At 39.1% G+C, this 15,741-nt stretch overlaps 1 protein-coding gene across 4 annotated transcripts in view; it reads right to left on the reverse strand.

The window, feature by feature from the left end:
* The window catches only part of LOC144114382 (phosphatidylserine lipase ABHD16A), a 63,392-nt gene that overhangs the window by 37,137 nt on the left and 10,514 nt on the right, over positions 1 to 15,741 (reverse strand). For all 4 annotated transcript variants that reach the window (XM_077648076.1, XM_077648075.1, XM_077648078.1 and 1 more), the window contains exons 3-12: positions 14,777 to 14,843; positions 14,124 to 14,210; positions 13,597 to 13,682; positions 13,440 to 13,510; positions 9,673 to 9,768; positions 9,394 to 9,467; positions 7,675 to 7,715; positions 7,469 to 7,573; positions 5,069 to 5,182; positions 3,534 to 3,698 (exon numbers count right to left, since the gene is read on the reverse strand). In XM_077648076.1, the coding sequence (XP_077504202.1) occupies positions 3,534 to 3,698; positions 5,069 to 5,182; positions 7,469 to 7,573; positions 7,675 to 7,715; positions 9,394 to 9,467; positions 9,673 to 9,768; positions 13,440 to 13,510; positions 13,597 to 13,682; positions 14,124 to 14,210; positions 14,777 to 14,843 (906 nt within the window). The remainder of the gene's footprint in view (positions 1 to 3,533; positions 3,699 to 5,068; positions 5,183 to 7,468; positions 7,574 to 7,674; positions 7,716 to 9,393; positions 9,468 to 9,672; positions 9,769 to 13,439; positions 13,511 to 13,596; positions 13,683 to 14,123; positions 14,211 to 14,776; positions 14,844 to 15,741) is intronic.

Raw genomic sequence — 15,741 nt, forward strand, 5'->3', positions numbered from 1 at the left:
AAATTTGCATTCAATTTTTATTATTCGCCTTTGCATCACAGCTAAAAATCTGAGAATTGAAATCCTCTTTCTGACTTCATTTCTGGGAGGAAAAAAGATGCCGACATGAGCAGGCCTCATTATAGTGAGCTTAACCCTTTAGGCACTCTGTACACACTTGTGTACACACTGAAAGGCCTTTTCTAAGAGAGTGCTCCACCTACCAATGATTTCTTTGTTCCAGTTGAACTCGGCATCATTCACGTCACAAATAGGTTAGTTTTTTTAATGCCATATAGTGAATGTAGTCAATAATACTCCACAAAACAGCGCATTGGGTAGCACTCGACATCCACCATTTTCTTGCAGATTCTGCCATGAGATTTTTTTTTTCTCAATTTTGACATCAATGTGCACCTTTGAAAGTGGAAATTATTCCACTAACCCTTAGGTGTTTAATAGACAAGTCCTGATGTTTCTATTTACTACTAACAGCCACTGTGACATTTGGTACAAAATTTTGCATATCTCTGTAAAAAGTAACCGCTGGCAGCTTGCACTGGAAAACAAATTATTTTTCCTGAGGTGTGACTACACTAATAAGGCAGAAAAATACAGTTTTCAATGGAAACAAAAAAATGTCGCATGAAAGGGTTAAGATCACTTGCTTGACGACTTAAAAACTAATTAAGCATCACATGCTTTTCTCTTAGGAAATAAAGATAACGGAGAGCACAATGGTAGTGAAATTCAATTGAGACAACCTATGTAAAGAGAAACTTTCAGAGGGCTTTTTGGTCATCTTGAGCTGATGACCATTTCGTTCCTTTGGTGTACCTTCTGTTCGTTTGAAAAATAATTTTTTAAAATGTCAAGTTGGACAATTTCCAAAAAGGGAATTGCTGCAAGCCAAAACGTAAACTTGGCTGCATGGCTTTGTCAATAGTGTTTATGATGCAGTGAAGATGTCAGAAAAATCCTTGTCAAAACTATCATAAGTATGCCAAGTGGCCTACGATAATTATTGCAAGCGATGACTCTATAATCGGACATCTATAATGCAAGTAATCTTCATGACGTCACAAACACAATGCTGACCACAGAATTCACCAGAACTCAGGGCATGAAAACAGCAAACTTTAAAACCAATTTGAGAGAAACAAAATTCCACATGGCTTTGTAATTTCAAAAAATGATCCAACTCAGACAGAGAACCTGCTGTAAAAGTTTAATAACAATACATGATCCCTGAAAGATCCCAGAGGTTATGCTTTAAACCGAACACATGATTGTGCAATAAATGTTTTGAGCAGCAGGCAGACTAGGCCCCCCAAAAATATATAATAAGCCGAAAAGTGCAGAATAGAATACTACCGCTGTCTACATCCACACTCAGGCATGACTTAGAGATAGAGACAACAAAATGCATTTTTGTTTTCGAATGATGCGCAAGACATTAGTAAGCATGAATTGCCAAGTGAAATTCACCTACGCTTCATTCCTAACTTATACAGCCGACAAACGATTTTTTGGACTCTCTAGGGACCGCGAAAATGTCTGAAAAAATCGGGTAGTTCAAAAAATCAAACTTCACCATAAAAATCACTTTACGCCAACTTCTAATGGCTAGTAAGGTGGAAGAAGGGGCGAGCAGTTTTATGCATTCTGATGCCTCACATGATTAAATTAAGCAGTGTGTTGGGTATACAGATGAACATCAGCAACCGCTTTCATGAGCTTGGCACTCAATAGCTGTACTGCTGTCGGTACGTTGTAAATGAACATGCAGGCTGCGGCAAAGTCCAGTTGGAAAAGCGAACCTACTGCTACGGGAACTAGGCTGCGCCTGCCGTACCAAAAATGTGAAGATGGTGACAGAGGTACGACAGACACAGCCAACGAACGGCATTCCGTCGGCACTGGCCTTCGTAATTAGGCCTAGCAACTAAGCCGAAAACCCACCTCGAAACCTACAGTACATACCTACAGTGCATACCTATGGTATGCACTCTGCTGCGGCTTGCACGTAATGAAAGGCGTTTTGCTTGTTATCAAAACACAAGTTTTGACGGTGTTGTGATAGAACAGTTGGGGCTGCAGTGCATTTTGTTACAGGTACGAGATCCTTGCTTTGAAAAGCACTGGCATTTTTTTTCCGCTCACAGTCTCAGTGAAGCTGTACACGTCTCCAACATGTTTCACTGCTACAACTTCGCGAATTCGGGACAAAAGAATTTGGCACAGATGAGTTTCGCAAACTTTAGACTACTAAAAATTTAGGACCAGATGTCCAAAAATGCTACCAGCTCACAACCATGTGTGCGTGATGTGCGAAAAAGTGGAAATTATCAGGCCCGCTGTTGAACAGGCTCCCCCTTTTTCAGCTTGAATTCCACTGTATTTGATCGAGTTTTCGATCCCCTTTAAGTCTAAATTAACGAAGTTTCACAACACACTTCATACTGTGGCTTGGCAATTGGCAACAGTGTCCAGCAACTGCAAATAAAGTCCGCAAAATCGAGTAATTAGTTTCGATGCATTTGAAATTTCAGGCGCGCTTATACATCAACTCTATGGGGCATGCTTCGATGTTTTTGAAAAAGTCCGAATAATCAAGCGTATTCAAAAAAGCAGGGGTCCAAATTTTTGGTCGTTGACTGTAATTGAATTTATTCTTGTACGCATACATAAACTGCAATATAATAGCTCTTTTTTCCCTTGTTGCCATTCTGGCTTCAGGAACAGTTTAGCATAAGGGTCTGAATGAATTAAAATGACAAAACAGTGGCTGCGTTGCAGATTCTGTATGCTTCACATGATCTCATACGCGTGGTGTCACAACCATTGTCTGGAAACAAACCGAAACATACTAATGAGGAGAAAAAATTTAATTACAAATTATTTATTAAGCACTGATGAAGTCCACATGCTGATCCATGTTGACTAATGTCACACGCATCATTCCAGAGCAAAATATTTGTTAGGATTCAACCCGGCTGAACCTAGTAAGACGAGCAAAAGCTCTGTTAAGCATGGTTATCCAATCTGATGCATTTCCATATCATAAAGGTCATCAGATTTCACTTGACGGCAACGGTACAGCGTAGAAGCACTAGTTCCAGCATGTAGCTCATCCATGGCTTTGTGTGAAGGTAAGCACTCGCCACATGCTTTTATATGGCGAATGGTACATCAAACGATTTCCGGCAGTTGAGAGAGTATCGTCAGCTCTAAATACGCAGCTGTGGCAAGGCGCAGCAAGTCACGCGATTAGATAGTTGTGAGGCGAGCGAGCGCCGTCAGCTCAACATGCACAGCTGTGGCGAGGCGTGGAGAGTCACATGGCATGATGTCACGGCCAAGCCTCCCCTCCTCCTAGTTTGAAGGTCAAATTTCATAGCCATATGACCTTCAGCCATACATGAGGGAGTAGAGCTTTTGCTCTAAAACACACTCCAAAAAAATTGGAGTCTCCACTCCTACATGGAATGCATTTACAAGGCATACAATGCGCCCACCCCCTACAGAGATGCCCATAAAATAAAGCCACGGACCAGCCCTTTGATGTCAGGATAGTTCATCGCCGCCCAGGTGGCGCAGTAAGCTCCAATGGACCAAGCATACACAATGATGTCCTCAGGAGCAAAGCCAAGCCGATGAATGGCAAACTGCATGACTACATCCACAGCATTCTTTTCCTGGTCTGGGAAAGGCACTCCCTGCAAAGAGACAAATGCTAATGAAGGCCTCCATTCTTAAGCGACAATGGCAAAAGGCAGTTCATCATGAATTTAAGTATGGCTAGCTATGCTTATCAACATGCACTGGAGCACTGGTCCCAAACAAACATGTTTCATATAGTTGTGCCTGCATCTAGCATATTTGCTATTCACTCTGTTCAGTAAGAAAGGGGAAGAAACTAGGATTAAAGCTGTCAACAAATACAATGCTTCAAAGAGCCCACAACCAATTGATGCTAAGTGAAAACTGTTGGTATTTAATCGACAGCTCTAAAACTGTTTAATGAACAGCAGCAAGATCTTTTTGAACGCCTTTTTGATTAAAAAGAAGCAAAGCACATGTGTTAGCGACACCTCTGTAGCCTTTCGAAGAAATGAAATTTCCTACCTTGAAAGTTTTTTATCAATGCATGTACCACTTTGAAAGTTCTTTCATGGCTAGCATTTTGTGCATTAAATAATGGGTGTTGCTTGCTGTTTTTTGTGGGGGAATATTTGTTTTTGGTTTGTTTTTAGTTTTTTATGTTTTGACTGCTTTTGCTTCAAGTGTATGACACTACTTTTGCTAAGAAAAATTTTTTATTCCTCTCTTTGGTTTCGAAAACCATTTTCAAAAGCTGTACTTTATTATGTGCAGGGGACAAGATGGGCTATGCGATTACATGTATGCTGTCTCCTTTCATGCTGTTATTCTGCCACTGGCTGGGTTCGGAGCGATAATGCGCTGTGTCACATGCTGGAGCAGTGTATTATAACTATACCTTCTTTCAGTTTAATGAATAGATGGTAGTGTGCTCATCTGCAGTCTTTTTCTTGTGCTATCGTCACTGTGCCGCCATTTCATCAGACACTTCACGGAATTGTGTGTGGCACGCATTTACTAAATGTAGTTCTGACAACAGCCCCTGGCCAGGCCCTACAGTCTCAAATTAAATCGCTGACTTCTACGCTTCCAAGACCATTTGGCCTGGCGGAAGTCTTAGGGAAATCATCTGTATTCATGCATGGCACCAGTTGCATGTTATATGCCGCTCAATACCAGCCACCTAGACAACTAGCAAAAGGCTCTTCTCAGCTAAGGCAGCTACTGCGAGCTGCAAGGGGGAGCACCTACTCACTAAGCATGTAGAGCAGATTGTGTTCCTGCATGAAAATATTTAGATGTCAGTGTGCTGGCAGCAAATGTCAGTTGTTTCCTGAAAATGCAGTGTCTTTATTTGAAAGCATTTGAAATTTCAAAATTATTTGAAGACAATTTCTGGTTTCTCTGAATTTGCAAATACCATTATTAAAACAAGCCTAAATATTATGTGAATACTCTACAAAATGTGACAAAATAAATTCCTTACCGTACTGCCAGCAAAGCCAGGATGGTTCCAGCCCAGCACAGAGTACCCAGCCTCAATGGGGGTTGCTGCAATGCCATACTCGTAAAAGCCTGCATTGCCCTCACAACACACAACCTGTAACGAATATAGACACCAGTTAGGTACTAAAGGTATCAGGCAACCACAGGAAAGTTCCAGTGCCTGTCAAAAGTATTCAACAGAACATAATTAAAACGATAATAAATAACATTATCAAGTATATGAAAGCTGGTACACATGCTATTCATTGGAAAAGTACAGAGTTGCTGATAACCTTCGTTTAGATGTGTGTGCTTTCCATTCTAAGATACGGGCTAGGTGCACTAATTGTCATTTATTTATTTATTTATTTATTTATTTATTTATTTATTTATTTATTTATTTATTTATACATGTACCTACATTCGCCTGCAGGGGCATTACAGTAGATGCAGCAACACAAGCTGCTTGAAGATGAAGATGACATCGATGCCTACGAGCCATTGTACAACGAGTGTGTTGTGATAGGTAGCAACCGCGACTTGCTGGCAAGGGAAATTATAGAAGCACACATGATAGCAAGGCTCCCGGAAGAATGTATTAGCGCACCCTCTATATCGCTGTCAGAAAAAGAAAAATCTTATCTCAACTGTTAATGCTGACACGTGTACGCTTTGTTTTGAGATTTATTTGGATACTTTTTGTTTCTGCTGTATGACTTGTGTGCAATACTTTCCATTTCTGGCTGCCAGTTGGGTACTTATTCCAGCCTGCCAGCTAATAAAGATTTCAGTTCTGAGTCAGCACTGTGTTGTGTCCCTGCATGTTTCCTTCTATGTCTCGTTCGTAGTGCTGTAGTCATGGAATATCATGCCCAACAACTTACCTTGTTGCCCAACAACTTGCCCAACAACTTACCTTGTTGCAGTATAGTAAACCCTAGTAAAGTTTAGGTCATAAAAATGAGGAATGGGCACGGTACAAAACCATTTCAGTTAGCTAATTGTAAAAATTATGCTGACTCTGCACTAAGCCTGCACTTACAAACTAAGAGCTTAGTTTTAATAAAAAAAGACCTGTGCAGTGGCACAGCAGCGTAAGAAACATGCAAAACAAAAATGAGTGCGCAATCACACAAATAATGTGAAGGGTGAGGCAACTACCATCATCTCTGCTCCAGCTCAGACACTGCTATCCATAAGAAAGAAAAGAGCCACTAAGAAAGTGGGTGAAACCAAGGGAGAGTATGGAAGGCCTGAGGTGTTGAAGGTACCTGTTTTCTCCTGCATGTCCCCTCTTTGGGTCTACCTGGCCTTTGTTGCCCTCAGAAACGTACTCGATCCAAAACCTAGCACCTCTCACCACTATCATGAATTCACAAAACTTCAAAGCCTGAACCACTGCCCATCAGCTGCAAGTGCTGGGATAGTAGGAATTACAGAGTAATGAGAAGGAAAGAGTACTGAGGCATGCGACTGAAGGAATTTTCAGAAGTTTGGCATGACCTGTGGGCTACACAAACCACTAGTAGATGGCCCTTTTTTCATGCTTTACAGGCGAGATTTCTAGAACTTTGTCACAAATATCTTCCGAGGTAGGCGGTGACAAACCCTGTTCCTAATGAAGTTTAATTTGAGACATTTTAGAAACAACCAGTGCAAATTTCAACAACGTATGCGAATTTCATTTAAAAAGGGTTTGCTGTATTTTCGTGATATCACCCTTATTACATATACGTCAAAAACGAGAGGAAAAAGAAAACATGATGCACATGCACGAAAATCAAAAAGCCAACTGACAATAAATGTTCACATGGCTACATGGGCAAGCCCTTTTCAAGACTTTTAAGGTTGCAACTAACAATAAGGCCAGGTTTCCTTGTCCTTGTCTTGTCTGGTATATTTTTAACAGTAACTTTAACAGTACCATTTGATGCAGATCAGCGCTACCTTTGATAACTATTAGAACTGCAAGTTGTTCAATTAAAATATTGGGCATTTGAATCAAATTATCCGACAAAATATTTAAACCCAATTTAAGATAGGAATATTCACGCAGTCCCTAGTATTTCGCCATACTAAGCCAAGGACACCACCTTACACTGCTATTTATTCTCTGTAGTGCTGTTTGTAATGAAATTTCTTAGCTACATGAAAAATCTGACAAGAGTCCAAGACAAAGCTTTTACCTCAACTTATTCTTTCCCTCACCCTAGTTGTTATATCAGAGCTGGCGTAATGCCGTAAGAGGAAAACATAGCCTGAGGAGGTAAGGAATCGGGTAGGATGGTAAGATTAGGAAATTTGGAGATAGACACTACAAGATGGCCCGTCTAGAAATAGAAATGGGCTGACTGGGGATCAATGAGAATGATAACAGTATTCAAATAATGTGGAACCTCACCAGGATGTTTCCATTTGCATAAAGTGTGGAATTCCTTCTGTCGATGAAAACAGAGTCAATCTCATTCCCGTCACGAGTGAGCAGCTTGTGTCGTATGGCATTATGCTGAAATAAATGGAATCACGTGACATACCTCTAACTTCTAAGTCAAAGAAAACTGTGCATAGTAAAGCAACAACAACAACAAAGTTTTCAGGGACTCTTACCTCTTCGATTAGTCTTGCCCTGCCCTGAATCAGCATGGGTGCTGTAGCAGATCAAAATTATTATGGATTACAACCCCGCATTAAAGCCTAGCAGCACGACAGTACACCGTTATTTTGAGTTCACACTGTAAAATGGCTACGATAACACAAGCTGGCAAACAGGTGTCAAATTGTTAAAAAAAACTAAAAAGAACAGAAGAAATGCTAAGCAGCAATAGAGCATAAGCAAGGACTTCACTAAAGTGAAATGCTATGCTACAATGTTATGACAGTATTCTGTCACTTTTTGTTACAAATAAATGATCATAAAAAATTAATAATCATGACAACACAGTCGAAGGTCAGCATAGGTCATGCAAGGCACGAAAAAAAAAAAACTGATATAACCGCTGCTTTGTCGTTTTCAAGAGCTGGAATCACAAGTAACAAAGAAGCAGCAATTATGTTTTTTTTTTCTCATGCCTCAAGTGAACTACATTGACCTTAGATGTCATAGCCATTGCTCAACTGTTGAAACCGAAACAGGTGAGAGAAGAAATTAAATTATAAATTATTTAGTGGTCATAGGCTGATACGTATACATTAATGCCTAACACATCATTACAAAGAAGAAAACATGCACCCAAAATTTGCAGTCTATTCTGCTTTAATAAGAGCGTGCAAGCATTCTCAACAATGAGCCAGCTTGTTGCCTCTCTTATGACTACAAATTACTCTTCTCAATGACATAAGTTGGTACGAAAAGCACAAAACACATCTATATAAGGACTTGAACACAAACACTGCTTTTGCAGTGCTTCTGCAAACCTGTCCTGGTCATTACCAACATTACCCATAAAGCCAAAGAAATCTGATTATTAAAGTTAAATAATATTAGATCCACAGTGACCTTTAAAAGCATAAATAATTAATGCATTTGTGAAAGGTCTACACTCTTCTTTTTCTGTGATACAGGCAGGGTGCACAGAGTGCACATTCTCAGGTGATTCAGTCTATGACCACCTTCACAAAGCTACAACCACCTGTACAAATGGTGCGATCCTGAACTGAAGGCACATATCAGAGAAATATAATGTGAAAAACTGGATCTAAGTTAGCTTTCAAGTAATTACCAAGAAGAACACTATGCTAAGGTTAATTACTAATGAAATTTAGAACTGGTGCTTCCAGTGGCAGGTGGAGCTTGACAACTATGGTGTGCATTGTAGACAGTCACTGCATGAATGCAATGATTCAGTCCTTCAAAATGCATTAAACTCATCGAATGAATCATGGGCGACACACATTTAGTAAACATTAAACACAAAAATGAACTGCTGTCATCATCAATTTCACTACTGGTAATGCTACAATCGGCACAATGGCAGTCGACTAAGTGATTTATGCTGACAGGTATGCTGGTTGTTTATTAATATTCTAGAAATTAATTTAACTTTGCCAACATTCACTAAAAGGATAACTGAGAAACTCAACTCAACTGTTACATATAAAATGTTAAAAAATTACCATAATAATACGACTTACTTTAGATCTAACACGAAAAAACTGTTGTTGCTGCAGGCACTTCTAATTATAAGCGATAATGCAGAAGACTGCCCAATATTATGCTAGCATTAGTCCAGATTTAATGACAATATGGAGGGCGTGCATGTCCTTTAAAATAAAGCAGCTAGGGAAACACTGATGGTCAAACTTAAAGAGAAAGCAAAAATTGCATACCAACTGCAGCTTGAAGCAACTTGACTGTTCCAGGGTACATCATTCTTCGACCAAATGTGTGTACTGCAATGTAACTGAAAATAAGGATGCAATATAATGAAGCTTAAGCATCCAATCACCATTACCACCTTCATCACCAGCCTTGGCACCAAGTGGCAAAGGGAAAGAACAATTCTTCAACAGCACGATATTGGAAATAATAATCATAAACTCTAAAAAACAGGCTTTATAATGTCAAATAAAAAAACTTGCCAGGTATGCAAACTGTCAAGGGCTTACCTCAATACCTCACATGGCAAGGCACGCAAAGTTGAAAAAAAGCTGCCTCGTTTTGATGGCTGACTTTCCACTTCCACCCGTGGTTTGCTCTTGTCCCTATAAAGTAAAAATGGCAAAAACGAGCAAAAGAAATGGCTGAACTGCTTTTCCAAAAATTTTTTTACAAATGAATTTTTTTTTCTCTGCCAACAGCCAGCTTTTTCATAAGGCTAACAGTAACAAAAAAGTTAAAACTCTGAAGTCAATGTGCACAAATCCTTTCTGCTTACGTGCAAAGTTCATGCATGGTTTCTGCCACAATACTAGCCACCTCAGCATCCACACTGGTACTGCTGTTGATTAAGATTTTTCAGCCTCAATTGAGATCTTATCAAATGCCCTAGAACTTCAGCAGTCAGGGTGGGGGGAACAAATCCCGGCAAAACAATAAATCACTTTCAATCTTCCTGCCACGTAGCCAATAGCTCTCCTCCTCATTTTGATGCTTTCATGTGGTCGCAGCCTTCTAGATCTTGAAGACAGTGATGTAGGGGTGTGCGAATATTGAAATTTTCTAATATGAATCGGATACGAATATGAAGAAAAAATGGCTTCGAATATCGAATACCTGTTCAATACAAAAAAAATTTCAGAAAATGATGAGCAAGCAAATATTGTTGCCCTTATTTTTTTAAAAATAGTGTATGGTCTTTGCAACTAAAATAAACAAAACTAGACTGCCTCAGCACCATATAAAAAAACATGATGTTCACAGAAATGTATACTACTTGATTAGACAGCATAACAGTATCCAAACTATAATGAGGTCATGCAAAACAAAATCCATAAAATGACAAGACTGGCAACAAAAAAATAACATGATGACTATTAAACCTCATTCATTGGGAGTTCAAGAGTCCGGAAGAAATTCCCGGTTCATCCAAACCTCTGTTAATAAAATTGCCCGCGCCCTCCCGAAAAAAAAAATGCTGCCGAAAATGCTGAAGATGCAGTAAGGCCTTATGAGGCGGCTCCATTGCGTTAATGCCTGTAAGCCCGTGACGAGCCACCTGTTTTGGAGTGCTGGAAGAACAACACAAATGCAAGCAAGGGGCCGGGGAACACACACTGGCGTAGGAGTGGCAAGGCAGTTTCTAAAAAGGAAAAAGAAATAAGCCGCGCGGAGCTGGGATTGGACTATCGGCGAGATGCTAAACATGCCGAGGTATTGCTAGACATTGCATTTAATCATGATTTAAAGCAATTAGTACATGAAGCTACCCGCATTGGATCAAACACAGTCATTTCTTGACCTGATATTTGTGGATAGTAGATTTATAATTATGATGATTGTGTTTCTGATGGGCTGTCCGATCACAGGCTCATATCGCTTTGTGTGAAAAGCTTCTTACCAAGGAAGGAAAGAAAGAGATATTATGTACGTTAGAGATTTCTTGAGAGCTGATGTCAACATTCTGGATTACTTAGAAATGTCCATGTACCATTTTGACGCAGCAAATGACGTTAATGCAATGTGGGAGGAATTTAAGAATATAATTAGTTATTGCATAGAAAACTTCATTCCGAAGAAAATAAAGAGAGGAAAAGTAACCCTTGGGTAAACAGAAAAATCATTTAGCTCAAGCAAAGAATTAATAAAGAGAGGAAAAGTAACCCCTGGGTAAACAGAGAAATCATTCAGCTCAAGCGAAGAATTAGACGTAGGAGGCGAAACAAATTCAGAAATCACGCAGAGATATCATTCTTGTCCGGGCTTCTTAAAGAGAAGTTAAAGAGTGCAAAAGAAAATTATTTCTTTCATACTCATTTCATTTCGTTCATACTGTCAAAATACAGGTCAACAGACTCGGTCACCGAACTGCTTAATAAATTAAACTTGCCGCAATTTTCCCAACGTCAACAAATAGCCAGACTAAAGTTTATGTATCTAATAAGTAAAGGCCAATTCGATTTCAACACAGAACGGTACCTTCAAAAACGATCATCGCGTCCTGCACGCGGTAGTCATCCTAGACAGTTCCTTCCTCTACGGATAAGAAAGTTTTTCGTTTTTTCCAAGAACAATTGAACATGGGAACACCTTACCGTACGGCATAACAGGAAGTAATTCCCTTGAGCGATTTGAACAATCTATCCTCCACCACTTCGCCGCTGATACAATAAGAGTATAGCAATCAGACAGGTATCACTTCCTACCTTTTACTGTTAATTTTATTTATGAAAAGTGCTGTAACCTTAAGTGCAGTACCATTGATAGCCCTGCAATCCCAATTTTTGATGTTATTTCCCTACAATTGTGTTCGTGTATGGCGCGCTGACTGGAAGTGTATCCGTGAAGAAAATTGTATGCATAGAAAACTGGCGATTGCTTGAATTGTGCACTTATGTTGTATTTTCTGCACTGTGTTTGTGTTGCTACAAAAATTCATTGAATTCCCACCCTGTATTAGCCCAAAAAGGGCTAACAGTATCAATAAATAAATAAATAACAACATATCTTTATGTTCATTTCCTTTTTTGTTTCCTTCTTATCATTTTCTAAGCACGAGGGTAGTAGCCCTTGACCAGGATCAAAAGCTTCGATTATGCTTTAAGATCCAGCTTGGAGCCGCGCAGGAAAGAGTACATTGGCGACTGAATTGGCTGCGCAGTAACCCCAGATCTGCATTGAGCTTGATCACTATTGAAAGTGCATGTGCCACAGCAGTATTAGCTCTTTCTGTTGCTGCCTTGTTCTGTAGCCTCTTCTGTCACTTCGCTCTAGCCATGCTAATATTATGACACAATGGACAATAGTAAGACATGTCATGAGCGTGCTTTCCTTCACTTGCTTAGGTCTTCATATATCTACTGAACGTTTCATATCCTCCTGACAAATGCAGAATGCTGTCAAGTGTATAAGAATGAGGCGGGTTTACCTGAATGCTATGTGCTTTCAAGAGCTGCCTAATGCAAGTACAGCACTGAGGCACAAAAAAAAAAATTGCAATCAACCTGTTCTGAATTGTACACTATAAGCAACATTTTTTTTCTGTACAACTGAATATGAGTACGTTACCAAGAAATCAAAAACCGCAGAAAAAGGTACGTTTAGTTCTGTATTACAAGCAAATGTTATAAATGCCAGATACTTGATATGTTAACATAGCTACTAACATCAGGTAGTAAATATTTTCCTAGGACTTAACAAAACTGTTTCTTGCATCTCGGGTCACTTCACCTAACAAGTTTTTGGTTAAAATTCAAGTGAGCTAATGATGAAAAATGTTAAGTAAATGGTTTCAACTGTAAAAATGCTTATACAGTTTTATAGCAGCCTATGTGCCACCTCAACCTATGTGGCAACATTCCACACTTTTTAATTACCAAGATATGATTGGGCTGAGGCTGTCAAAGGCCCCCGATGAAAAAGAAGGTTCCCAATTTGTGAATAAGCACCAGCTTTACCACTGTAAGAGAGCGGATATATGTGTATTTACAGTTTGAAGAATACCTATTCACATTATGTTTCTTTTTCAAAGCCATGCAGGTCATTACTGTGAGTACATAAAAATTTATTAAAATAAGATGACAAATTGCAATGCCATTCTTACCTGCATGGGAAAATAACAGTTAATACATTGGAAACTACGGCTGAACAAAAATAATGATCCCCGAGACCTGGTGTACCATATTAGCTTATATCAACTCATGTCTAAAAGCGGAATGTCCGATTTACAGAAAAAAAAAAGTATACACAGCAAAGAGAAGTTTATAAGAATGCTCACACAAGGGGGTCATTCCAGCGGAAGTCTATTGGCCAGGCATAGAACTCACTGTCGTACTTGGCAAGCTCCATCTAGGATAAAGAAAGAAAACAATTTGCACCTCCATGAAGCGCATCCCCAAGGAAAAAAAAAAAAAAAAAATCATGGACAACCCTACCTTTGACTCTTTGCTTAGATTTTGCTGAGCAGCCTGGAGGGCTCGCAAGAATTGACCATAGTCTGAACTGGAAATCCGCCCAATGCCTACAAAAAAACAACAAAAATAGAGCAAATCATACAGCCACATTATTAGGAATTTTACACAAAACCTCCAATACATGATAAAGGGCTGTGAAAATTTTGCACACTTTTTTTTTACCTGAATTCCATGAAACACTAATGTAACAGATCTTACCCAATGACATTGCTTCCTTCACTAGACATACCGGTGTCACCAGAAAGGCAACTATCCTAAAACAACTACTATTGTTTGACGGATCTGAGTACTGTAATAAGCAGTACAGTCACTATTACAATTGTGAGCATCTTGTACAATGATTCAAAAATTATACATAATGAAATATTAAAAAGCACACGCAGACTTTGCTCCTCAGATAAAAGTGTCAGAAAAACGTCTGATCTGAAGACTACTCAGTAGTTAACAACACTGCAAAATGAACAGTTGTGTTCGGGTATTAGACCTACCTCTCAAGCAAATAGTACCAACCATGACCACACATATGGCACCCGCCAGCCGGGTCAAGGCATAAACACCTTCAAATGTGACATAGCCTGCACAGGAGAGAACAATGCTATACATAAGCAATTCCAAGAAAAATATCAAGAATACAAAGCAGTTCTTCCCTTTTAAGGAATTCAATACTATATGGGCCTTAATATTTGGGGTAAATATGAGATTTTCTAAAGTAACACTTACAAAATAGATTTCTAAACCAAGACAATTGTCAAGTTTCGTCTTATTTTTTTTACCCCTTCTCCTTAAAAGTGTGGCTTCACGTCAAGGTGAAGCACAGTATCTGCTTAATGTAAGCCCCAAGCAATATGTACTGGCCTAATGCTTATGCTTAACACCTTTGCACGCCTGAAATGGTACAACAGCCACCTCAAAAGATTATCTTTGCAATTAATAAGTACAGTAATGGAAGCTACTGCATGCACATGATAATTATATGGATATAAACAGCAATTTGTGCGGACACAATTACAAAGATGGAACAAGAAAAAAATGAGTTGCATCATGGCACCTACTACACACCAAGACACAAGAAAAATGAATTCAACCTATAATATACTCAGGCACATGTTTCAACCTGGATATCTTTAGCTCTATGCCTTACCTCTTCGGTACAGGACTGCAGCTATAATAGGTGAAGTGTAGACACCTATAGACCAAGCCAGTGACAGCTGCAAAAATCAAAAGCAAAAGAACTGGAGACATCTCTCGAAGTCAGGAAAAAAAAAAAAAACATTGATAGAAGTACAGTTATTTAAAAAAAGTACACTTTTTGCAGCAGAAGTAGAAGAATCCACACAAGATTTAAAATAAAATGCCGTTCCTGCTACAGCCTGAAGAAAGCATGCATTGCTAAGAATTACGTAGGCTAAAGCATATAGGCAAAGTACAGCGAGAACCAACTGAACACCAAGCATGCCACTAAAATAATACACAGCCAATAGCCACCCTGCTTGCTTACTCAGTAACAAAGCCACACATACTAGTGCCTAGCATGCAAGTGGTGTCATGAAATAAACGAAAAGACTCCAAGATATAAAAAGATCACATGCAAAGTGCCTTCTGAGAAAATTGATGCAGATATTCACTGCTAAGACAGAAGTGAACACCAAAGGTTCAGGCAGGTTACTGCATGCATTGTAGGCTCATCACACACAGCTGAATTTCCCAGACACGTTGGCGACAGTCTCAGATTTTTAAAAACTATTTCTTCCCTTTTACTGTAACACTGAGTACACCGCAAAAATAGCAATGATGATGTTATGGCTTAAACTTTACAGATTTGCATAAAAATTGCGCCGTAAGAAAACTTTCCAAATATTGCTGCATGTGCAGAACAAACTGGGTCTGGAAAGTTTACAAGGGTGCTACTTTAATATCTGAAAAGTTCAGGAAAATATTGCATATTTTGATATCAATGTTATCTAATAAAAAGGAAAAAGGAAAGCTTAATTTGATTGCATATGCATTAATGTACTTTAGGAGAAATATATACACCAAAAGTAGTCAAAGTAATAATGAACCACATGATGCCTTTATCAATGCATATATGTATGCACTGTGGCCAGA

The sequence above is a fragment of the Amblyomma americanum genome, chromosome 1, assembly GCF_052857255.1.
Source record: "Amblyomma americanum isolate KBUSLIRL-KWMA chromosome 1, ASM5285725v1, whole genome shotgun sequence".
Taxonomy (NCBI): domain Eukaryota; kingdom Metazoa; phylum Arthropoda; class Arachnida; order Ixodida; family Ixodidae; genus Amblyomma; species Amblyomma americanum.